Genomic DNA, 24,309 nt, shown 5'->3' on the forward strand with positions numbered 1-24,309 from the left:
CTTCGGGGCATCACTGCTTTAGTGAGGCCGCTCAAGGGTATGCTCAGTGAGTATTGGACATCACAGATCACCGCTTTCTGAACATTCAGTACCTGCTTAGTAGGCAAGTATGTACGGAGTAGTTATGCTGGTGCTGACATTTGACTACCTTACTAAGTCAACTACTAGTCAAGTCAATCCCCTGTTTAAATGTCACCAAAGTGTTTCCCAAGACTTGCGCAGGCTACGGCAAGAAAGGTTCGGGCGATATGGTCAAATTTCATCCAAGCTTCATCTCTGTTTATATAGAACTTGTTGACATCGAGGCTTTTAGCAGTTATATAGTCTATGTCAGTATTATCCATTTTTCTACATTATATATACTATAACATCATACATTAACGAGCGGACCCAACTCCTTTACTGTCCTTTCTTTCCCTTACCCATATTAAGCCCACCCACCACCCTAAACGCCCTCGTAATCTCCACGACACTCTGCCCCGCATAATCTAAACAGCACCCATTAGCACAATATCCCCCCAGAAAAGAAGAAGAATCACACTCACAAGACCCAACCACCATCCAAATAGCATTAAAAAAGAAGTAATAAAACCAAAAGTAGTACCCCTCCGGCCGACAGAACTCCCCTCCATGGAAATAAAGCTCGAACAGACTGGTCGCGTAGTAGAGCACGTCGCCGTAGACCTGGCCCACGGACAGGATCAGTTGTAGGGCGTGTCGGATGGGATGCTGGACGGCGATGGTGTAGGCGATTAGGAAGGAGAGGGGGCCCCAGGCGAACTGTCCATCCATCCCATTATGGGTAAGATTAAGCGAGCTTAGAAGATAGGGATATGGGGGGATCACGCACAGCCGTAACAGCCTCCATCGTAACGAGGAACGAATCCGAAGTCAGGTACCGCGAGTCAGAGAGGGAGTATTCCTTCCAGAGCTGGCCGAAGAGCTCCTGCGATCCGGCGAGGGAGACATGGTGGATGACGAAGTGGGATTCGAAGAAGAGGTGGACGAAGCCCGCTGGTGGTGCCGTTGGTGCATGTTAGTAGTTGAACTACCTGTTTGTTGCTGGGTCTCTGCCCCCCTGCCGGGACATGGTTGATGGTTGATGGTTGAGGTATACATACTCAGACACATCCACACGAATGCTACTTTATCAGAGGTAGACGCTGTCGGGCGGACCTTGCGGATCGTGATCAGGGCGATGCCCAGCACAGCCGCCCAAAGGAAGCCGAATTGGCCGATTAGGGAGATCACCGAGGTGTTGTTTTCGGCAAACAGTGGGAGATCCACGGAGGGGGGGTAGTAGCGATGTAGGGGGGAGGTTGACATGTTGGTTGGATTCTGGGAGAGAGTCATTGAGGTGCGGACTCAGTGAAGAATGGACTTCTGAGTCTATATAGATTGTATAAGTATGGGGTATGAACCTATATATAAACAGAAAATATGATTGGGCGGATCTGAATATCCCCCGGACTCCGCGGCCGCCGCTTGCTCTTCCTCGGATGTGGTTCTCTCCGATCAGACCACCAGCAGCCACAGTAGCCTTGATTCTTGATCGATTAGGGCTTGTCTTGAAGAAGCTGACTTCTTATCGATTGGGGGTTATCTTGCATGAGCTACAGCATATTCTGTGCTACAGTAGACTACCCAGAGTGTATCTGTTCAATGAGAGTCTGATCACATGACCTAGATGAACCCTCAACAGACAGTTGTATTTGAGAAAGTTGACTCCTTCGAAGTAGATCAAAGGCTACACAGTGTGTAGATAGCAGGTAGATATGATGATACACTATTATTCCTTCAGAGGTTACAAGGGTGTAGTTAGGTATGACTATATTCACTTCAAAACCAACCAGATATTAATAACAGTCTTTAATATGAGTTACTACTAGAGTATGTATAATAACCCTATAAGAAGAATCCATCACAAGAAAAGAGACAAAGAAAAGTATTTAACCCCCCCTCTCCCCAAACTGCGCCGCCCACTCCTCATACTCCCGTAGCCCATCCTGACTCACACTCGGTCTGATAGACGCCAGACTCGCCTGGAAGTCTTCAAAGCGGATGGGTCGGATCTGGTCCATGGGTGTGTGCAGCAGGGCTTCGCCTAGATTGCGTAACGGGCCCATGGCGGCGTCTTTGGCGAGGGCTGTTATGTCGGAGCCGGAGAAGCCTATATTTTATCATTAGTATTATTATATTGGATTTGAGGAGGGATTCTTGGTTTTGAGGTGATAGATATGATATCTCTATCAAAAAAAAAAAAAAAAAAAAAAAAAGAAGGAAGAAAGAGGGAGGAGGGAAAAAAGAAAGGAAGAGCATACCATCAGTTAACCCCACCAACGTCTGTATCTCCCCATCCCCCAACTCATGAACCTGATGTCCCAACAGCGTCCGCAACTGCTGTTCTCTAACAGTATCCTCCGGCAACGGAATATACTGCCTCCTCACAAACCGCCGCCTCGCAGCCTCATCAATATCCCACGGCATATTCGTAGCAGCCAGCACCAGCACCCGGCTCGGATCCCCGGCCGAGGTAGCCTTCTTCTGCTCTCTCCCCGCAGCAGCACGCTGCAGATCCGACCACTGGATCAGAAACTCCGTCTTGGAGCGGCGGGAGGCTTCGTTCTCCGATCCCGACGACCGAGCTGATAAGAGCGAGTCGATCTCGTCGACGAAGATGATGGATGGGGCGAGTGCTTTCGCGAGCCCGAAGAGGGCGCGCACGAGCTTTTCGCTTTCGCCGTGCCATTTGGAGGTTAGGGTGGAGGCGGAGACGGAGAAGAAGGTGGATTGGGATTCAGTCGCTACGGCTCGGGCGAGCATTGTTTTGCCGGTTCCTGGGGGTCCGAAGAGGAGCATGCCGCGGGCTGGTTCGCGGAGGCCGGAGAAGAGGTCGGGTCGGAGGAAGGGGTAGACTACTGCTTCTTTGAGGGCTGTCTTGGCCCCTTCCAGTCCCGCGATGTCGTCCCAGTGGACTTCGTCGCCGCGGACGACGATGTCGTTGAGGATTTGCCGAGCGGCTGTCTCGTCTACGCCCTTTGGGAGCTTGGGCAGGAGGTGCGTCATCGGGTCCTCCTCGGCCTCCTCATCACCCTCCTCGTCGTCCAGATCCGTGGATCGGGGCCCCGATGACTCGGGGTCGCTCGACGGCGGCGTCATGGCCCGTGTGCTGCGCGTCTTTGGAGCGGGACTGTCACGGTCGATGGACATCTTATCTACCCCGGACGCCAGGCCCGCTGCGGCGGTGGGGCGGGGACGGGGTGTGGCATCTGTCCGCGGCGAGTTCGACACCGGCGGAGGCGCCGACGACGGTGATGGCGGCGCCGCCTCGGGAGGTACGGACGACCGCAGTGCGGCAGGCTTGGAGCGAATGGATGGTCGGGGGGAGTCACGCACGCGCGCCGTCTCCCGGGGCTCGGTCGACGACACAGTACGCGGGGTAGCGTCACGGCGCGGCGTTGGAGGCGCGGACTTAGCAGGGGATGCCGCCTGCGCGGACGACCGCGAGGCCGGCGAATCCAGCTTCCGTCCCGCGCGAGGGTCCTCGGACGTCTCGCGACGGACGACCACCGGCCGGGGACGCAGCGCGTCGCTCTGGCGTGATCGGTCCGCGGCCGCCTGACGAGAGGAGGCCACGGCGGCCTCGGTGGCGGTGCGGTCCGGCCGAGGCGGAGCAGCGCTAATACTGCCCCAGGCGAGACCGGCGGCCTGGGACGCGGCAGCCGGCCGCGGGGTCCGTCGGGGACTGGTCTTCTTTTTGTTCTTCTTGCCGCCGAGGCTGCGCAGCGTGGACGGCAACAGCGAGCGGCGTTCCGGGCTGGAGTTGCGATTAATGCTAGAGGAGGAATGCGACTGGGTGCGTGGGGCGGAGGGGCGGACGGATGGCCCGGAGATCATGGGGGTGCTGGTCGTCGCGAGCGGGGCGACGGGCGGGTCGGGAGGGGAGGCGGTTTGGAGAGGTCGGAGTATCCGACGGCGGGGATGGTGCCGTCTCCGATCCAACCGGACGGCGTGGCGGCGGGCGATCGGCGCGTGGGAGCGGACGACGAGTCCTTTCTGCTCTCGCGGAGGGCCTCGATGAGGTCGACGCGCTCGCGGCATTGGAGCTCCAGCTGTCGGAGGGACTCCTGCAGGGCGCGCTCGGTCTCATTCTTGGGGGTGTACTTGGAGGGAGCGCGGTAGGCATTGTGGCAGTAGATGGCTTCCAGGGCGGAGCGCCACGACTTTAGGGCTTCGTCTTCGTTATTCTAGAAGGTGAGCAGTTTTTCTTGGTGGGGGGAGGATTGACCAACCTGACCCTCAAAGTAGACGGCGGTAGAGCACATAAGATAGCACTCATCGTAAGTCTTCTGCAACGAAGACAGATGTTTAGGGCGCATCATTCGCCGCGTCGATCATCAATTGAGGCTGATCTAGATGGTTCGTGATGGGGATAGATTAATCCCCACGGATGTGCAGGACCCGCCCGCACCAAGAGACCGGTGGATCGACGGATCAAGATCGAGTGATTGAAGTTGTCCGTCTGCCAGTACGCCAGCGACAGATGTGGTGAAGGCGGAGGAGGACGATGCGAATTGAGATGATTCAATCCATGAGGACGACGTTGCAGAGAGAGGTGAAGTGAGAGGTGAAGTGAGAGTAACCTTAAGAGAAAGAGAGATGAGTAAGAGAAAAATGAAGACTGGACAGTGACGTCGTTGGCTGCAGGAAGAGGAAGTGGATGGATCCTGCCCCACCATGTAACCATGCAAATGAACGATATATCCAACAGAGAATGGAAGGAAGACAAGAATGAGAAGAAAAGGATGCGAAGACAAGAGCAGAAATGAAGAGAAAAGAGGTGAGATACTCACCAGTTGCCCCTCGAACATGTTCCTACAGTCTACAGACTATGATGAGAACCAACGTAGCATCGCGACAATTGTCATGCCAAACGATATATGATCACACCACCACCCATGGTATCTCAATCGCTCCAACATACCAACAACATAATAGAAAAGAAAGAAACCCATCCCAACCCAACGGGGAATAATATAAAACACGTTATCGGACAAAAAAGTACAAGAGGCCGTTGTCGAACCGCCCGAATGAAGATCACCACCGCCCTGGGGGTTTCCAACGCCAGTGCAATCAATCATCAATCACACAGACACATGTCAAAAAAACAATGTAGTAAGGAAATGTAGAAAAGGAAATACTATAGCATACATCGGCGTCCTGACACAGGCTCCGATCCAAGAATCATATCATAACCCATCGATTCCCTTTTCCCATGCACTAGACAAAAGATATATCCAAATCAAATCAATCAAATCAAATCAAATCAAATCAAATCAAATCAAATATGCCGGACCGAGTCCACGACGGATCTCGTCTCCCTGGTCCACAGGAAGACAAGGATAGGTCTCACGACGGAAACCATCCCAAGTCGTGGACGGCATGGCGGCAGACCCCTTGGTCGAACGGATGCGCCGGCGATATTCCCACCCCGCGAACCAGTTCGCCTCGCAGGCCTCGTTCTTCCCACGACGGACGATAACAACCTGGCCGGTCGTGGAACGGATGAAAGTTAGTCATTAATTGTAAATTCGTTTGTGCTTTTAATTTTGTAGTTTTTGCTTTTCCACGGTGGTCAATGAACTTTTCTATTGCTTCTTGGTATGTCTGAGGTGGGGAGAATTGGGAGCTGGGGGGGGGTTCGCCTCCCGGTGTCGGCGAAGAGTCGGAGAGCGCACGCGCAACAAGGAAGTCGGAAGATTGGGGATGGTCGAGAGGATAGAGTCGGGATTCATGCGATCGGGGGCCCGGAGCACAACAAGGCCTTAGTCCAGGCCCTTGAAGTACGCCTTGGCCATCTCGTAGGATGTCCTATTCGGTGTAAGTTTAGCTTTTCCCGGATGATGCCAAAGAAGGAACTCACCAGCAAATGGCAGTGCTGGGCATCGTCGAGATGATCCGGGGGCGTGCGCCTCGGAGGAAACCACTCCACCCGAATTGCCGCTTGATGATAGATGCGGCGTTGAAGAGGCCCTTGGCGGACCGGATCTCCTCGTTCTGCGCCATGCCGCGCGTCTGGAGAAGCGTCTTGACCACGTCCAGCGGGGTGGTGATCCCGGCCGCGAAGGCACCGGCCAGACCACCCGCCATGCAGTGGGTGAATGGGTCGTACTCCATGGAGGGGTTCATGACTTTAGAGATGGATTCGTAGGCTACGAACTGGGTGGCGGTGAAGGGAACGGTCATGCAGAGGGTGGTGGGGTAGGAGACGTAGAAGGCTTGCAGCCCTTCGGTCTTGTAGACGGTGCGGGCGCATTGGGCGAGAGTTTTATGGACGGAGCCGTGGACTTGCATCCGTTGCTTGATGACTGTTGGAGTTAGCGCATGAACCAGGCAGAAACAAAGAATGTCAGAACTCACCATCAAACGGGTTCATCAAGGCATCACTGGCGATAGTAGCCGCAGCACCACTCGAAGCTAAATCCAATCAGTTGCGGTCCATAGGTGTATGTGGTGGGCTACTCACCGGCCGCTAACGGATGGTGGCCATCGTCGACGTTCCCGCCTGCGAACTCCTTGACAACCTCGTACGTGCCGAAATAGACCGCATGAGCCGGACCTGCGTCACCGTCAGAAAGCCACGCCCCAATGATTCAAAAGGATGGCATACCCGCGCCGACAATCACACTCGAGACGCCCTTCCATAGTGTCCGCCAACCTTCAATGCGATAGATAGTCGAAAAGGCATTGGTCAAGCCGGTGTAGAGGCCACCGGACGAGGGGTGCAAGACTTGCATGCGAGTCTGTTTTGTTAGACGGGAGATCGAAAAGACCGCGATATAATAACGGCTTAGAAAAGAGAGAAGAAAATACCTTGAGCAAATCCACCGGATACATGACCGCATGTTCCTAAACCACCCCATTAGCAAGCGCTACACCTAAGCGTCCAGAGACACATCTCAACATACCGCTATCCCTGCAAAAGCACCCGCCAACATATTCCGGCCGAGGCCATAGTTCGAAGGAAGGGCCTCATAGCTAGAAAGATTAGCCTGACTTTCTATAGAAAATATATCCTCATGTGTCCACATCTTTGGATAGACGGAGCTCCAAACAACCGATCCCGATCCGATCCAAGGGCGGACCACAGAATCTTCCCAAACTCCTTCGAACCGGGCATTGTTTTGTTTCGACGCGATCCTATCCAACCGGCAAACATAACAGAGAAAGATATCCTAAACGTACTCGAATTCCTCCCCGGGAACCTGCTCGGGGGCCGCCATGTCGCTAATTTAGGAGCAGCCGGAGCTGCGACTGGGGAGAGGGAGAGGGGGCGGAAGAGAAGGCGAGGACGGAGAGCGCCACGGGATAGCGAGGCGCGCGATATAAACTATCTCAATCTATGAGTCGACAGTGTCGGGGAGATGGGCGGAGTCGGCGTCGGAGACAGAGGAAGAGGAGGAGGGAGAAAGTTGGTTGCGGAGTGGAGAGTTTGGCGAACCGAGGGAAGATGTCAGGGTCGAATAGGAGAGGGCAGATCGATAGGATGATTATCGACCGGGGTGATCCTCTCGAAGATATCAACAGAGAGAAAGAGGGGAAGTAAATTGCAAGGGAAGGGAAAAGGAAAGGGAAAAGGAAGAATGAAATTTATTATTATGGGGAAAAAAAAGAAGTTCAAGCAAGAATATTCATCCCAGCTAAGCTGACGGATTGGGTTTAGTGGGGGCTTGATGGACACCGAGATGCCGATTATTCATTTCACTTACCTATTCTATAGAGATACAACATTGTTATTCTCTCTCTTTAGTACATCTTCTTCATATCTAGAGTTTCTGACTAGAAGACTACCCTTCTAGAACCCCCCGAACAAAGTCAAACCAGACGAACCCTTCCCTACAGCGCCTTCCTCTCCTCCGATGCCGGAGAACTAACCAGGTCACCACTTACCCAGGCGGTCCTCTTCCAACAGCCAACACAACAGGATCACCACAGTCTACATACATCCGGTCATGATCAGTCTCAATGAATATTATGATCTATAATAATCGAGTATACCTACCTACCAAGCTTACTTACTCACGTCCAACATCACTGTCCATCCCCGTAGCCCAATCAATACCGGCAAATCCATCAGATAGGTACACCTCGGTCCCAGCCAAGCACTCCAAACCGCCGAAGCCCGGAGGAAAATCCTCTTATCAGATCCCGCCAAGGAGGAGTCTGACCTACTAGGACGGATGAGTCTTAGACTGTTGCTGGAATGCCGGTCGCCTAGTTGTTCCCCAGACCTGCTTGAATATCTGTCAAGTGGCTTACTTGGTCTTATACGTAATGATCAATGTAATCAGTATGATCAATGTAGTATAAATGATGAAGTAAATAATGCCAATTCATCCTACTATCATACTAGATACATCCATGCTACCTACACGACTGTCCGAGGTCGGTCATATGCAGTTCACCCTCCATGGTGAAGATACTTGAAATGAAACAAATGAGAAATGAGAAATGAGAAAAAACCGATCAAACAAAGTCAGATCATACGCTATAGTCATGCAGGTCGTCAATGTCTCGTCCTCCGTGCGTCGCGAGCCGGCAATCCAGACTGCCCCTCTCTCTATAAAACGTCTAGCCTATCTACCAATCACCACTCCATGTTGAATGTCCATTCCCCTGTAACAGTGTTAGTGGTGACCTCAAAGACACTAAGGAGAATAAGGAGAAGAAAAGGAGGGGGTACCATTTTTCAGATTCTCCGCCGTGTCGCTCAGCAGAATCACCCGGCGCTTCGTGCAATAAGCCGTCTTGTCCAGAATGTCCACCTTCAGCTTCGACAGCTCCGGCACCGGCTTCTCGAACATCTCGCTCAGACTCTCCACCGCCATCTCCAGATCCTTCTGGTTGTCCTCGAAGATCTCCGTCAGGTTGTTCCGCGCCAGGTAGTAAGCGAACGCGTACGTCCACTTCAGCGTCTGCCGGCACTGCTGCAGCGCCTGCGACGCCGTCTCCAGGAACTGCACCTCGATCCACGACAGCCCCGACTGCGATTGCAGACTCGTCATCTTCTTCTCCGTCTTCAGGTACAGGTCCTTGTCCAGCTTGGCCGACTGCTCGTGGTTCGCGTACCGGTTGTAGTAGTGCAGGTACCGCTCCAGCGACGCCCGCGACCGCGCCTGCTCCGTCCGCGCCTCCGACCCGGACTTCTCCTCGTACCGGTTGCAGTTGTACCAGCTCGTCCCGTGCTCCGACCACAGCCCCATGCACATCCAGCAGAACTCGTGCTTGCACTTGCGGCACGTCATGTGGTTGCAGCCGCCGTTCTTCTCGATCGTCGAGTGGCACCGCGGGCACTCCTTGGTGTTCGCTGAGATCCAGTTGGCCGTCTCCGAGTCGTCCTCGCACTTCTGGAGCCACATCTTCACCAGTAGGCACGGTGCCGGCTGGTGGTCGTTCAACGTGCACCCGAAGCAGAAGAAGTGCTTGCAGAAGCACTGTACTGTCGGCACGACGCGCCGGAGATCCCGCTGCTTCACGGGACAGTCGATCGCATACTCGCAGTTGGGCGCCGGGCACCACCGCAGATTCTCCTTGTCGTCCACGTACGTTCGCATCAGAAGGGCATGATACCTGCATCCGTAAATCAGTAAGCAATCCTTAACGAACAACTCCCCCATAGAGATCAGTGCCTCACCTATCACGCAGATCCCTCGTGACCAACAGCTCCAGGGACTTAGAGTCGACGATGAGATGACAGCTCTCCCCCGGGCACTCGATCCGGGCGGCTTCCCCTTCCTCCCGGATCTTCTGTCCGAGGTAGTGCCGGTAGCAGTCGACGCAGAACCGATGCCCGCAGCGCATCGCGTAGGTCTCGAGGTCGGGTCCGTCCTCGCAACAGATCTCGCACATGAAGCCCGGAACCTTCTGGGTCACGGGGTTCGTCTCGAAATGGTTTCCCAGGCCGGCGGCGTCCAGCGTCTGCTCGGGGTGGTCCATATACGATTCGATCAGCTTCTCCCGATTCCACCGCCCATACCGGAGGAGGATGGCCGACGACTCTGGGGGGAGACCCAGAATCGAGGACACCTCGGTGACCTGAATGTTCTGCTCGCGCTCGATGTCTCCGGGACTTAACACTTTGAAGTCGACCTCGTACGGCTTCCGGGAGGTGGCGATGATGTCCTTATCTTTGGAGAACCCGCCGTCGAAATCGTCACCGAAATCTGCCGCCACAAAACATGCATTAGTCCTGAGTCACGGTCGTCATGTCTAAAACGGTGAGGGGTACCGACCTTCTAGGCTATCGTCGTCGCTGTCCTGGGTATCCAGAAAGTCATCGTTGCTGGAGCCTACGCTCATGAAATCCTCATCCGACTCCATACTGGTCGAGGCCGGGGTGACCAGATCAGGCACCTTATTTCCCACGAGAGTATCGGTTCGGTAATCGCCCGAAGTCACCGACGTCGCGTCGTCGTGGTCGGGGTGGTTGTCGGGCGGCGAGGACGAGTCGGCGGAGGCTGGCCTGGTGGCGGCAGGCGAGCGGGCGACGGAAGCCTTGGTGGCGGGGGCAGTTGACTGGTCGCTTGCAATCGCCGCCTCGGCCGCCTTTCTCTTTCTCGTTATAGGAGGCGTGATGATCGCGACGGTGCCTTGACACGGGGCAAGGGGGTGAAATTCACACAACAGGAACCAAAAGGGGGAAGAGACAATACAGAAAGAAAGAAAGGGGGGACGAGAGCAGAGGTCGGTCTGGAGAAGTGACGTCGAGACCGTCTTTTTTTCCCGGGACAACTCCCAACACCGAACCAAGCTGACCAAGCAAGCGGTAGGTGGGGATGCTTTACTATCTGGGTTTCTTTTCCTTCCTTCCTTCGTTTAGAAGATAAACGCTCCTTTTTTTTCTTGATGAAGAAAGAAAAATAAAAGGATATGTTTACAGTGTTCCCTTTTTAGTCCTCTGACTCAAAGGCAGAAAGACGTCAGAGAAGGCTGTACAATATGGACAGAAGTAGTGGGGAAACAAGGACAACGCAGAACTAGACAAGCAGAAAGAGCCTCTTAGCCGATCGTTGCAGAGATAGGTCGAGTCGGTGACATGTGGGCTAGGCTGAGAGCTTATCGAGTCCTCGAGCCCTGGGTGAGCCAGACGAGGGGTATAGAGAGAGGAGGAGGATGGAAGAGTGGGGAAGGGAGATATGGAATGAGGGCCGTACATCAACCACAATAATAATACTCCATCAATCATGCAGTATCTCGTAGATGATGGATGCAAGGGTAGATAGATCTGTTCAAAAACTAGGTATCAAGCCAAGAAGTCAGAACCACAGGTGGATAAGTGGACACCGACAGGGACGAAAGAAAGAGAAGGAAAAGAAGGAAGAAAGATTGAAAGAAAAGACAGGGGAAGAAAAGGACCCAGCTAGCTGAGGCTGATCTCACTGACTGGGGAAAGAAAAGAAAACTGGACGTGTCAGTGGCGGTTGGACTATTAACTAGTAGTTAGTTGATGGACTGACTCTCTATCCCCGCAATGGTGACTGATTGACTGACCTATGTTTAGTCTGTCTTCAAGGACGTCACCCTCTCTTCTGTTCTCTGCTCTCTGTTCTTTCTTTTGCTTCTCTATAAAGAACCAGTGATAGATAGAAGTAATCAATCTACCACTCGACAGGTACAAGAAGTACCTAGATAGTGTGAACAGCAACGCGACCGCTGACCGCGCACGATGATTAGCTCAAGTCAACGATGATGTCAGATGAATCCTTTGTGGATAACAGAGGGTCACACAGCAAACTCTATACAGAGAGCTCACAAAGATTGCAGGTTTAAAAAGAGGGATTAAAGACGAAAGAGGGGAAAGAAAGATGAGGCTTGGGAGATGGAAGAGACGATAAATAGGTAAATAGGTAGACACCTGGTGGGTGAGGATACCAGGCAGCCAGGCACTGCCCGATCCTGCCTTGTTGACTCACGATCGACACAGTATACTAGTATTTACTCCTACTACTACGATTACTTCTTCTGACGAAGATCAGGTATATGGTTAAGGTAGAATGACTCATTTAGAGGCTTTACAACTCCATCGATATAGATGATAGATTCTATTGGGCATACAGACATTGTTTTACTTCCTTCTACTCATCATCATCACTCTCCTCCTCACTCCCACTCTCCTCCTCACTATCCTCCTCCTCCGCATTCGCCAACCACTCCACAAACTGCTGCGTCTGACTCCTCACCTTCTTCATCTCCTCACTCGCACTCGACCGCTCATCCACCCACCACTGCTCAAACGCCTCCTCCTCAACCATCTCCAACTCATACAGCTCCTTCGCCGCAAACAGCAACACCGTATCCCCCTTCGGCCGCTGCGCCAGATCCTGCTGCAGCAACACCAGCAGATCCACCTGGTCGGGTTTCGCCCCCGTCGCCCGGTCGAACAGCGTCCGCTCCACGATCTCCCGGTACGGCCCGAAGATCGACCGCACGGCGTCCCCGGCGTGCTGGTTGTCTTCTTCCATCAGTTGCTGGATGCGTTTCATGAAGGCGGAGATCACCGCCCGTCGCACTTGGTTGTCGGAGGCGTTGGCGGTCATGCGCAGACTGACGAGCTCCAGGTTTACGACGTCGGGTGTTACGCCTTCGCGCAGACTGTCGTAGACGCTTGCGGCTGCGTCGTGCATGAAGTGGTCGCCTTCTTCGTCGTCTGAGAGTGAGCTGTCGTAGCTGCCGGCTTGGGAGCCGCCGTAGCCGGAGACTTCCGAGGAGAGGGTTGAGATGGATTCTGTGGAGAGGGATAGGTTCGCCATGTTGTAGACTGTAGTCCGCGAGTTAGCTGTTTACTTCCTTTTCCTGAGAATCCACCAATGGGAGTATGATAAGAAGAGACATACCTAGTCCAGATGAAACGGTGCTCTCATCATCCTCATCGTCCTCGTCCTCTTCGGGAACGTATTCGTAGCCCATGCCGCCCTTACCCACGACCGCCGGCTCACTGGCCGGAACGTGGCCATCCTCGCTCGCAGCGTTCGTGAGCCGTCTCCCCTCAGCCACAGTAATTCCGTCGCCGATCTTGACCCCGTACGAGAGCAGGGCGCCCGACTCGACCGTGCAGTCGTTGCCGACCACCACGCCGTCCGCGATAACAGCCCGGTGGATCGTCGAGCCGTCGCCAATGACAGCACCGTCCCAGATGTAAGCCCCATCGAGAGTGACATTCTTGCCGATCTTGCAGTTCCGGCCCAGCACGGTGTTCTTGACAGTCGTCTTGTCCCCGATGCTCGTGCCCTGACCGATCACTGTGCGCCGGCCGACGACGCACGACCGCGCCAGCATCACCCCCTGCTCCTGGTACAGGTTGCCGGCGCGGAGATCGTAGCTGTGGCCCGGGAGCAGGTTGGTATCCGGGCAGAGCGGGTACGCCCAGCGGGCGATGATGTCCCTGCTGACGGCGTCGTAGGCCTTGAGGTTCCGCACGCGGGCCGCGTAGTGGTCCTCCACGATGTGCGTGTGGATGGTCTTGCCGTTCAGCTCGTAGTCCTTCAGCACGCCGTACAGGAACTGCTTGCGCGGCGTCTGGTAGTCGAAGCTGTCGGACCACAGGCTCAGCACGTCCGGGGTGCAGATGTCGATGCTGCAGTCGATCAGGTCCTGGCGGATGTCGAGCTCCTGGTGCGTCTCGATGATCTCGGTGTCGATGTTCAGCCGCTTCGACTCGGGCGAGTGCCGGTCGATCTCCTCGTAGTGCAGACAGCGGTCCTTGGTGGGATCGATCACGAAGATGGGCATCTCCGACGACGACTTCGTGCGGTGATTGCGGCCGGCTTCGCGCAGGATCATCGTCATGATAGCGTTCTTGTCGGCCGCGCGACGGGTGCGGTGCGCTGTCAGCGCGCCCTCGATGGGCAGGTTGCTGATCACGTCTCCGCTGACGACGATAAAGTCGCCCGTGATGAGGTGTTTTCCGTCCAGGTCACGCATGACATCTCCGACGGAGGTGGATGTCGATTTCAGGAAAGTCAACTTTGTGAATGGCGAAGACGACGCTCTCCATTTCGACGCACTGTAGCCGTCAGTATCTCCCTCTTCTCCTCACATCCCTCCTTCCAACCACATACTTGATATATTTCTCCAACTTATCCGAATGCGCCCCGCCATACAAAAAGACCTCCTCAACACCAGCATTGGCCAAGAATTCAAACGTATATTCGAGCAAGGGCGTATTCGCAAGCGGCAGTAGACACTATATCCATTAACACTCATTATCCCACAAAGTCACGTAGGTAATAAAACACACCCTCGGCTGATCAAGCGTAAACGGCTCGAATCGCGTCTCAAAGGTATCAGCGAGGACCTAAAATCATCCCATCGTTAGCAAGCCAGCCCGTAAAGCACCCAACCCAACAAACAACCCCCAAGAAGAAGAACAACATACAACAGCCTGTAACGTCTCCTCTACCTCCTCCGTCGCATTCCCCCGCGGCTTCGACGAGCCTTTCCCTTTCGGAGCCATCTGCGTACTTTGAGGGGAGATCAACCACCCCACTTCAATCAAGTTGAGAGTTGACAGGCGATCGATTCAGCAGCAAGTTGAATCCAAAAGGTCGAATCAGTAGTAGCAGCAGCAGCCAATTACAGGAACAACCGCGCGCAGTCTAGACAGAGACAAAGAGCCAGACACAAGCAAATCCGAATAATGCTGCAAAATCTCCGCCAAGGCCGTCGGAGTCATAATTCCTCATCCCACCCTCCGCCATTTGTCCTGTTTTATATGTTTGTCATGTTTGCCATGTTTGCATACTTTCCCTTATGTATGCCCCAGGCACCCCATATATGTACATATGCCCCAGGCACCAACATCAATCCACGTGATAAACAACACGTGATGATGCACCGCCCAACCCAACCCCGTCAGCCCCGAAAAGTCCAGAACGACGGGTCCAAGGCCCAGGCCTGGCTGGACTGGGGCAGGGCAGGGGTATATGGAACCTTCCTTAGGGAAACGAACATCCCTTGTTCAGGGACCCAATGGGGTCTAGAACACTTTATTTTGTTTGTTGTTATTGTTATTTATACTTCAACCTTGTGACGGTTTGTGGGGTGGTGAGACATGTTTACTTTTTTTAAACTACTATGTCGTCTTTTTTGTTGGATTTGGATTATACCCCCACCTTCACATTGTGACTATAGGGGTTCGTTTGTGTATGATGCTCCCCCCCTCCCACTTGGGGAGGGAGGGATTATATTTAGATTTAGATTGGATGGATGGGTGGATGGTGTTAAATTTAGCTTCTAGAGGAACGAACTGATAGGTTCCTGACAGGGCGAACGACTACCTGGTAAGACAATGCAGTCGGAAGAAAGACACTATTACATACTAGTTATTTACTACCATGTTGGAAGTTGGAAGTTAACTTTGATGACTGGGTTACATTAGCGATAGAATCTAGGTACATGGTAAGGTAAACAGCTTTTTCCCTTTTTCGATCCCCACACAGGGTCGGACACCCATTCCTTCACTTTAAAAGTCCCAAGCATCAATCTGGTCAGTACCCTCCAGAGATAAGATAAGATATCGATCTCTCATCAGTAGTGAAATGACATAAACTCGACAGATATCCACCCAAACCCCTCGCCCCTTAAACCTAAAGTAAGGATGTAGTCACAAGCAGATGCAATCGCGGAAAACGCCCCCTTGAACGCCAGTTCCCCAGGAACACGAAGAGACAGTATCATAGAAAAGTGGGACGTCGTAATGGAAGGACGCAAATTCGTCAGAGTAGAGAAACAGCGGCTAAGCGGGGGGTGTGGATGTGAGAAGAACGGTCGACGGTGTAGAAAGGGTCGTGGTTTGTGATGAGTGATGTGTGATGAATCGGATGGAAGTTCCACCCCCTCGCGATAATGGAAGAGAAAACAGTATATGAAGAAAATCAAAACCTCAACCGGTTCGCGTCGCCGGGACGGGGTTGATCATGGGCTGTTGCGGCACGTACATGCGCGCCCGCTTGGCCAGGACGGGGTTCTCCGCCGCACTGGACATGTCGGATAATTGCCGACGGGGAGGTGGACGTGGGGCGGCTCCGGCCGGGATGGCCACCGGCGCAGTCTGGTATTGCACTCCGTTCTGGTCCACCGCGTACGCGGCCGGGGCGGGGGTCGCCGGAACATACTGGGCAGGAACCTGCGGGATACTGGGGTTGACCGCCGCGGCGGTCGCCATGGGTTGGAACTGTCCCGGGGATTGCCAATTGCTCATGGACGCAGCGGGGGACTGGCCCGGGGAACTATCCTCCTTGACCGACTGGGCCGCCGAGCTCTGGGCCGCCATGGTCACGGCTGCAGCCGGCTGCGTGCCATCGACGGCCTGTGAGATCGTCTTCAGGTGCACCAGATGCTTCTCGAGCATATCCAGAAGACTCTTCCGCGTGAACGGTTTCGGCAGTACGTCGTCCATCCCTACACAGGTTAGAAAAGGTCCCGGGTGCAACTGGTGAGGGGAAACATACCGTGTTGGAAGTACAGCTGGATATCATCACTGCGAATATTGGAGGTCATGGCGATGATGGGGGTTCGGTCAAATTGGCGGATCAGATGGCAGGCGGACACTCCGTCCAGATTCGGCATGATGATATCCATCAGGATCAAGTCGTATTTGGAACCACCCTGGATTTTATTCACCGCCTCCAAACCATCGAGCTGGAAAGGAGATTAGTCGAGATTGAAAACGTGTATATACATATAAGCCTGAAACTTACCGCTGTGTCAATCACGCAATTGAAGGAATACAGGAACTTTCCACCAATCTGGCGACAAGTCGTATCGTCTTCGACCAGTAAGATGTGGGGGCTGCGCATCCACCCCGGGTCGACGTGGCCGCTCTTTTTCCGATTGTCCGGGAACTGGCGTCGGGTGTCGTCGACCTCCGGCTTCGGGGGCATCGCGTAGGGGATGTTGTTCACATGCTCGCTGTACATGGGGTCGATGCCGTTGGTCGCGCCAACCGGGTAGACCACCGGCTCGATCTCGCCGTTCATCTTGGGGTACGCGGCCATGGCTTGGGCTTGGTTGGTGGCGGGCACCGCGGTCGGCGGGCGCACGATCCCGTTCCGTGGGGTGGGCTCAAGGGCGGGCGTCGTCGCCGGGACCACGGTGGGCTTGGTCTCGCCGGGCATCGTCTCGAGGCCGCCGGGGAGATTGAACTGGACCTCGGCGTTCATGTCGTTGAGCAGCTTGGAGGCGTTCTGCAGGGGCGACGACGGCACATCGTCCATGGCCACCTGGGGGCTCATGCCTTGGCCCTGGGGTTGGAAGGAGGTGGCCTTGCTGTCCCGTCGCTGCCGGGCATCCACCGACAACAGGTAGGTCATCAACTGGTGGATGACGTTCTCATGGTTGAGGACGGTCTTCTGGACGCGCATCACCTCCTGCAGGGTGAGCTGGTGGTCGACCGTCAGCTGCGCGTGGCGGTCGGAGAGGTGCTGGATCTGCTGCTGCTGGGCGACAATCTGCTGGTTCAGCAGATCGAACTGCTGCGCTGGCACCGAATCCTCGTTGGTCTGCGCCTGCTTCCGGGGGGCGGGGGCCTTCCGTCGGATATTGTCAAGCGAGTCCTTGCTATTTGCGCGGAACTCGGGGTGTTTGAATTCCCAGGCCTAGTGTCGCGCGGTCAGTTTTCCCCATCCCCACACGGCAGGGGGGGTGGCACGCCTTACATTCTGCCCGTAGGGAGACTGTCCATTCTCCTCGTTATTCTGTCTCACTTTGTGGAAATCGTATTTGTTCAACTGTCGCACGAAACTGGCAAAGTTGCTATGTTTAAAATGTTTGGGGAGGATGGTCTTGGTGAATTTCTCGCACTGCAGCGACGATGGTGTATTAGTCTCGGGCGGGCGCTGTCACGGGAGGGTGGATTTTACCTCAAGCACCACGAAGCTATCTCCTTCGTCACCCCACCGCACAATTTCTGCATAGGAGGGATCCTCCAGCATTCTGAATAGATGGCATTGTCAGTCACGCTGATACAGTCGGCATTCCTGGCACTCGATTCCATTCTGTTTGGGGGGGAAGGGGGGTATTCCCGCGTCGCCGCGACGGGGAGAGGTCACGGGAGGGGCACCGTCAAAGTCGAGAGACTCACTTGTAGAGTTTGCGAACCTAACAAAAACATGGCGTCAGTAGGGAAGAATGATAACATGATCAACATCAAGTAGTAAAAAGATCAAATGAAGCCATCGATGAGGGACTGGAAGTAAAAAACAGTGGACGTACAAAATCACTGGAGTTGCCCGAGGGGGCGGTGTTGGTCGAGGTCTGGCCACCCTCCATCGTGGGCTAGATGGGTCGCGACCGATCGAACAAGCAACGGGCTCAACAACGTCGCAGTCTGGACGGGAAGGCGAAGAAACAAGGTTTACCACCAGGGAGAACAGCTCCAAAGAATCAGAAAAGAAAGTATTTAATGGAAGGAGGGAGAGGGGAAAATAGGAAAATACAAGGAAATGGATCAGGAAGAATAGAAAGAAAGAAAGAAAAGAGGGAAAGGAAAAAAGAAGAGGGAAAAAAGAAAAAGAGGTAAGGATGAACCGGTCGGATAGAAGAAATCAACTAAAATGATGGAAAATGCAAAATCAAATAGAAAATAAGATGAAAATATAATGAAAAAAAAAAATAATAATAATAAAAAATAGAACAGAATAAATAGAACAGAATAAAAAGATGAGAAGAGAAAAAGACTCAGAGGATAGACTGGAGAGACAGAGACAAGAGAAAGAAACAAGAGAGAGAGACCGAAGAGAGGAGGAAAAACGGAGGAAACGGACGGTGACCAGTCAGAGTGTGGTTTGGCCAGGACCGAGTTAAGCGTGGTGGAGAGTTTGGAGTAATAATGATAATCTAATTCTTCTGATAATTAGATTAAATTATCATAATTAGAATTCTTGGGTTCATTCTTAGTCAATCCCCAGGTTCCTTTGTTTAATAATAGTATCTTTGGTTGATCCTGTGAAGGAGGTGAGTATCTTCAGAGTGAGTCCGTCTCAGAGAGTCAATCTTCTCAACAATGAGAACATGATCATCAATATCATCAATAGACTTAGACACAGGAAAAGAAGAAAGAGCAGCTCCAGACACCAGACAGCCAGACAGCCAGACAGCTCCAAGTGGATGAATGAAAACCAACAATGGGTTAGAATTAATGACGATCGCGCCAGTTGCTTGCCTGATTCGGCCTAGTTTCGTTCTCTTCTTCGGTTCCCACGAGCCACATCGGCCTTGTCTGTCCCTCATCTCCTCTCTTTCTCTCTTGAATAGAACTTCTAATGGAATGACGACTGACTACATCTGGATTGAAGACTATTACTAACCGTGTCGGTGTCGGCAGAATCCCCACTTCCCTCGAATTTCCTGTTCAAGCAACGATCGCCCTTCTTCATCGACCAATCTAGTATTGATATCCTCCCGCTTTCTCTTGCCACCGCTCTAACCCTTAGGCGTCATTCTCATGAGGAGAAGAGGGGAGGGCGATGGGAATATCCGCACGAGGCCAAGGGAAAATGCGGCCGAGACTGTCAGTGCGGTCCAGCTTGCAGACGACGAGATATGCATGACGGAATGGAGGGGGGGCAAAGAGTATGCAGCCGAGTTGGAGGGGCAGACAATTGTTGCGCAATGATCATCCACCAACACTAGATTCTGCTTGCCGATCCCACGACACAGATGGTGCTTGCGTCTACAGGTTGATATCAGTGGGTGCACAGACACCATCCTGCTATCAGGATGACTTCCTGGACCTATCGACCGAGTTGATTTCAAATGTCAGTCATCCTGAGAAAGTCGTCGTCGGGAAACGGGGCGGTCGATTCATCCCGTTGTGCGGATGATGGTTATTACAAGGACTCCACTGCTAATGACCCGTTGGTCCCCTACTAAACTCTTTCCGGCACCGGATGCAGATCCTTTTTTTGACAACCGAGAGAGTCTGGTTCCAGTATGACACTGACAGATGAATTCCTCCTGTGTATATCGGATGTCTTTCCTCTGTCTCGTCCTGTCTTGTCGGTTGGAATCAACATCTCGTGCCAATAGCGGATATGCATTATAGGGGCCCGATCGCAGAGTGGAGAAACTCGTTAGATGGCCGTTGTCCATGCATTCAATCAGATCCTCCGATTCCTAGTCAGGCTTCAGAATCCTTACCCGCCCGATCGCAATATAGATTAATGGCCGTGGGAGAGGGCCGGGAAGCCATCTCCGGACTAGACAGGGGTATCATGGACAGGGTTGAGCAATACTAGTACTCTTGGACACCGTCTGCCTGGCCGTTCTTAATGGGCCTTACACATTCTGTTGATTCCTTTCATTATTATACTAGATAGTAGATTCAGCTGTATTATTAGATCGATCTACCATTTACCAACAATCGATCACATAGTAGCCCCCTATTCTTATACACCTGAATTTGTTTGTTGTGTCAACATATACTCCTCAAGGTCTGCCAGTAACTTACCCTAGTAGTATGTATGGTTGGTACCAGACCAGCTGACTAACCCACCACCCCAATGACGAAATAACCTCGCCCTGTCTCATCAGGAACCTCCTCAGCTCCGTCAACACCATTTCTCCATCTTCCTTCCACCTATCCCCAATTCAACTCAATCAACTCAATCCACCTACCCCCATTTCAACAAACAAATAAATCACAATGTTCGCCGCCCGCCGCCTGACAAACACCCTCCCCCGCGCCCTGTCGCAGCGCGCCGCCCTCTTCCACAACACCGCCCCGGCCTTTGTCCAAAAGGGCGATGCCATTCCCAACCTGGACGTCCTGGTCGAGGACTCCCCTGGCAACAAGGTTAACCTTGCTAAGGAGCTGAAGGGGAAGGGCGTTATCGTTGGTGTTCCTGCTGCGTTCAGTATGTTCCTACCAGATATTTTCTACCTTATTTACCCACCTGCCTACCAACCTAGCTAGCCAGCTAGCTACTTTGGCGCTGAAAACCACGGGGGATATATACTAACGAGTGAACAATTAGGCCCTGCCTGCTCCAGCTCCCATGTCCCGGGGTACATCAACCACCCCAAGCTGAAGGAAGCCGGTCAGGTTTTCGTCGTCGCTGTGAACGATCCTTTCGTGTATGTCTTCGCCTGTCACCCATTTGCCCAACAAAGAAGATATCAACAAATTCAAAAATAGAGAAATAGAAAGAAACCAAGCTAACAAATACCAACAAACAGCACCAAAGCCTGGGCCACCGCCCTCGACCCCACCGGCAAGAGCGGCGTACGCATCCCCCTCACTTCCTCCCCTCTCAATCAGCTGCAGGCGCATAATACTAACCCAATGATAACATGATACAGATCCGCTTCCTCGGTGACCCCACCGCTAAATTCTCCGAAGCCCTCGACGTCCTCTTCGACAGCGCCTCCATCTTCGGTAACGCCCGCAGCAAGCGCTATGCGCTGCTGGTTGAGGACGGCAAGGTCAAGGAGGCGTTTGTGGAGCCTGATAATGCTGGGTTGAATGGTTTGTTTTTTCTTCTTATTGATGTTCTGGAAGAGTATGTTGGACAATTGCTAACTGCGTTGGTGTAGTCTCTGCTGCGGAGAAGGTGTTGGAGTCGATCTAAATACAGATGGATGGATGGATTTGGTGCAGTGATATAGACGGTGCTACTGCTGTGAAGTAGGTAGTATTCATATAAAATAGCTAGCTATAATGTAAATGTAGTCTGTATTACCGTTCCGGTATAAAGTAAGAGAAATTGACATATTTATATCCAGTGGGATCCCCGTTTGTGCATTATTGAGGGTTTAACAAATACAACCCCAAACTAATTGATATGTATGTACATGCAAAGAACAGAACAATAATCATAAAGAAAGAAAAATGAAATGGAAAGAAAAATCTAACTCAACAACACCCTTATCTCCCCCGTCGTCCTCGGGAAAAGCCTTCTCAACCCAGCACTCTTCCCCCCTTCCTCCTCCTCCTCCTCCTCCTCCTCCTCCCCTTCCGCCTTCTCCTTCTCCCCATCGCCCTTCTTCTCACCCTCGTTCTCATCATCAACAACCTTCGAAATATCCACCTTCGCACGCGCCTCATCCGCCCCAATAATCATACCCTCCACGAACTCGAAATCGCGACAGAACGCCTCGACCGCTTCCTCCGTGACGCTCTTGACGAACGCCGCGCTGCGCACCCTTTTCAGGTAATCGGTGGCGTCCATCAGCGCCGACGAGAGGAAGTCGTCGAGTTGTTGGCTGGTGCCGAGGAGGGAGTCCGGTTGGAAGGCGGGGAGGGAGGCGATGTCTGCTATGTTGGGGGGGTGTTGCTGTTGGTTTTGGGTGTCGGAGACGGGGGCGAGGGTTTGGAGGTTGAGGAGGGGGAGAATGGTTCGAGGGCTGTGAGGAGGGCGCGGAGGCCTGAGGCGTCGAGGAGGTGGTTGTGTTGGATGGAGAGGAGGTCGACGCGGAGGGAGGAGAGCGCTGTGGAGAGGGGCGCTAGGTGCGTTGAGCTCGCGAAGGGGTACTCTGAGATGGTGGAGCGCGCGGCGAGGTGGATGTTTGTGAGGTAGATTGCGCGGGCGGTTGCGTCGGGGAGTTCCTCGGCGGAGGACTTGGCGAGGTCGAGGATGGGGTCGAGCGCGGCGCGGAGGATAGGCGTGAAGCGGTTGGCGCCGTCGGGGGCGGTGGACTCGAGCTCGTCGGCGCCGAAGGAGGCCTCGTGGGTTTTGGCGAGCGAGGTCAGGACTTCGAGGGCATCGAGGAGGAACTGCGGGGCTGAGAGGTCTGAGGCGGGGAGTAGAGCCGCGTGGTCGGCGGAGAGGGCGCGGACTGCGTCTTGCATGATCGTTTTGAAGTGGTTGAGGGTGAATTCCTCGAGGGTCTGGAGCAGCTCTGCGAGGTTGGACTTCGGGCCTAGGAGCTTGGTGAAGGTCGTCTGGTAGAAGGACAGGATGTTGGCGACCTTGTAGCAGGTGACAGGGTCGTCGTGGCCTTTGATGACTAGTTCGACTCGCTGCCGCAGGGAGCGGGACACGCCGGTCAGGTCGCGGTTGACGAGGTCGCTGAGAGCCTTGGTCCCGTTGAACGTGATCTCCTCGTCTTCGTCGATCCGCGCCCAGGGCTCACTGCTCAGTCCGACCTGGATGCCCTTGGCCAGTTCCTCGCCGTCCTCGACAAAGAGAGACTCCAGCGCTTCGCGCTCCGACACCGTGGTCGAGTGGACCCACGCCAGCATGTCGCCGATATACCGCAAGGGATCGTGGGCGGAGAACTCGATCGGTTTCACGTTGCGATCGCCCCCGGCACCGGACACCGCGTCGGTAAGCGCGCTGTGGAAAGCATCCGACAGTACGTAGTCGCGAGCTTCGGCGAAGAAGTCCAGGCAGCTGTGGAAGAGACTGGGCCGCTCGGCCAGCACCCGCAGGGCCCGTCGGATCGAGCGACTGATTCGGGGATCCTCGAGGTTCAGATCCTTGAATTCCTTCTGGATCCAGCGGTACAGCTTTTGGTAGGCCGAGTTGAGGTTCCGCGTGCTCCTCTCCATCAGCTCCAGTCCGAGTCGCTGGTTTTCCCCGCCCAGCAGCACTTCGCAGTCCTTGTGTACCTGCTTGACGTGGGCAAGCACGGTAAAAAAGTCCTCGGTGACCGGTTCTTCGGCGGCGGTCAGAATCAACAGCTCCTCGTCCGAGATGATGAAGTGTTTCGCGAACGCCTCCAGGAGTTGCTGCTTGGTTTCGGCCTCCTTCCGGTGGTTCATCAGCGCGGACGCTTCCTCGAGGACGGGCGTCGTGTCCTGTCTCGCCAGGACGATATGCTTCCGCATTTCATCGCACGTCTGGTTCAGACTCGATATGACCGTTCCGATCCGTTTAAGTTGCTGTATATACCACGTGGGCCCGACGGTCAGCCTACATGCTACCCCGAGTCCAGCAATTGTTTTCAACACCGGCGCATCTCACCTCTGCAACTTTCCCGAAATCCCGCACGATCTCTGCATTGCTGTCGACCACTTCCTTCTGAACGTCCAATCGCAATTGCCTGCGCACTTCTGCCGTGTTGTGAGTGCCTCGCAGGCTGAGTGTCTCCAGCGCATCGCGGATGTCCGAGTCGGCGTACGACGCCGACAGCACGCTGGTCAGCCGGTTCGACAGGGCATTGGAGCGTTGCTGGACGGGGGGTGAAAGCGGGGAGGGTGCGGGAGAAGGTGTTCTGGTAGATACATGGCTAGAATTAGCCCCTAACTGGGGAGAGAAATAACTAGCCATGGTGGTGGCGGTGATGGTGGTTGCGATGAAGCAGACCGAC

At 53.8% G+C, this 24,309-nt stretch overlaps 9 protein-coding genes across 9 annotated transcripts; 2 read left to right on the forward strand and 7 right to left on the reverse strand.

Moving 5' to 3' along the window:
- Positions 1-399: 399 nt before the first annotated feature.
- Positions 400-1,326, reverse strand: P168DRAFT_302297 (EXPERA domain-containing protein; the record flags this gene model as incomplete). Its single annotated transcript, XM_024838643.1, has 4 exons — positions 400-488; positions 546-780; positions 851-1,014; positions 1,122-1,326. 4 exons carry the CDS (start codon positions 1,324-1,326, stop codon positions 400-402), a joined length of 693 nt encoding a protein of 230 aa, XP_024695943.1.
- Positions 1,327-1,949: 623 nt separating this feature from the next.
- P168DRAFT_315864 (putative AAA family ATPase) lies at positions 1,950-4,379 on the reverse strand (the record flags this gene model as incomplete). Its single annotated transcript, XM_024839942.1, has 4 exons — positions 1,950-2,170; positions 2,322-3,904; positions 3,928-4,247; positions 4,293-4,379. The coding sequence occupies 4 exons, from the start codon at positions 4,377-4,379 to the stop codon at positions 1,950-1,952; spliced, it is 2,211 nt and encodes a 736-aa protein (XP_024695944.1).
- Positions 4,380-5,825: 1,446 nt separating this feature from the next.
- On the reverse strand, positions 5,826-7,283 carry mrsA (putative mitochondrial carrier protein; the record flags this gene model as incomplete). Its single annotated transcript, XM_024838022.1, has 8 exons — positions 5,826-5,871; positions 5,924-6,368; positions 6,421-6,477; positions 6,527-6,619; positions 6,671-6,803; positions 6,874-6,909; positions 6,969-7,038; positions 7,246-7,283. 8 exons carry the CDS (start codon positions 7,281-7,283, stop codon positions 5,826-5,828), a joined length of 918 nt encoding a protein of 305 aa, XP_024695945.1.
- Positions 7,284-8,350: 1,067 nt separating this feature from the next.
- Positions 8,351-10,731, reverse strand: P168DRAFT_94144 (RING finger protein). The gene is made up of 4 exons (XM_024842227.1): positions 10,293-10,731; positions 9,695-10,223; positions 8,744-9,630; positions 8,351-8,676 (listed from the first exon to the last, which is right to left on the reverse strand). Exons 1-4 carry the CDS (start codon positions 10,378-10,380, stop codon positions 8,648-8,650), a joined length of 1,533 nt encoding a protein of 510 aa, XP_024695946.1. The 5' UTR covers positions 10,381-10,731; the 3' UTR covers positions 8,351-8,647.
- Positions 10,732-12,073: 1,342 nt separating this feature from the next.
- Positions 12,074-14,909, reverse strand: P168DRAFT_248490 (translation initiation factor eIF2B catalytic subunit epsilon). Its single transcript, XM_024834123.1, has 5 exons — positions 14,435-14,909; positions 14,297-14,353; positions 14,118-14,242; positions 12,894-14,062; positions 12,074-12,817 (listed from the first exon to the last, which is right to left on the reverse strand). The coding sequence occupies exons 1-5, from the start codon at positions 14,510-14,512 to the stop codon at positions 12,135-12,137; spliced, it is 2,112 nt and encodes a 703-aa protein (XP_024695947.1). The 5' UTR covers positions 14,513-14,909; the 3' UTR covers positions 12,074-12,134.
- A 715-nt stretch (positions 14,910-15,624) lies between these two features.
- On the reverse strand, positions 15,625-18,416 carry skn7 (putative stress response transcription factor SrrA/Skn7). The gene is made up of 7 exons (XM_024842228.1): positions 18,271-18,416; positions 18,140-18,156; positions 17,919-17,991; positions 17,715-17,858; positions 16,758-17,654; positions 16,509-16,698; positions 15,625-16,458 (listed from the first exon to the last, which is right to left on the reverse strand). Exons 1-7 carry the CDS (start codon positions 18,325-18,327, stop codon positions 15,941-15,943), a joined length of 1,896 nt encoding a protein of 631 aa, XP_024695948.1. The 5' UTR covers positions 18,328-18,416; the 3' UTR covers positions 15,625-15,940.
- Positions 18,245-18,694, forward strand: P168DRAFT_94288 (uncharacterized protein). Its single transcript, XM_024842229.1, has one exon. The coding sequence runs from the start codon at positions 18,338-18,340 to the stop codon at positions 18,575-18,577; it is 240 nt and encodes a 79-aa protein (XP_024695949.1). The 5' UTR covers positions 18,245-18,337; the 3' UTR covers positions 18,578-18,694.
- Positions 18,695-20,606: 1,912 nt separating this feature from the next.
- On the forward strand, positions 20,607-21,744 carry P168DRAFT_302303 (peroxiredoxin family protein). The gene is made up of 5 exons (XM_024838644.1): positions 20,607-20,912; positions 21,033-21,132; positions 21,235-21,280; positions 21,358-21,523; positions 21,592-21,744. The coding sequence occupies exons 1-5, from the start codon at positions 20,702-20,704 to the stop codon at positions 21,624-21,626; spliced, it is 558 nt and encodes a 185-aa protein (XP_024695950.1). The 5' UTR covers positions 20,607-20,701; the 3' UTR covers positions 21,627-21,744.
- A 161-nt stretch (positions 21,745-21,905) lies between these two features.
- cog6 (Golgi transport complex subunit COG6) lies at positions 21,906-24,269 on the reverse strand (the record flags this gene model as incomplete). Its single annotated transcript, XM_024839265.1, has 4 exons — positions 21,906-22,260; positions 22,356-23,801; positions 23,838-23,881; positions 23,964-24,269. The coding sequence occupies 4 exons, from the start codon at positions 24,267-24,269 to the stop codon at positions 21,906-21,908; spliced, it is 2,151 nt and encodes a 716-aa protein (XP_024695951.1).
- Positions 24,270-24,309: the final 40 nt, after the last annotated feature.

Source organism: Aspergillus campestris (genome assembly GCF_002847485.1).
Source record: "Aspergillus campestris IBT 28561 chromosome Unknown P168scaffold_2, whole genome shotgun sequence".
Classification (NCBI taxonomy): domain Eukaryota; kingdom Fungi; phylum Ascomycota; class Eurotiomycetes; order Eurotiales; family Aspergillaceae; genus Aspergillus; species Aspergillus campestris.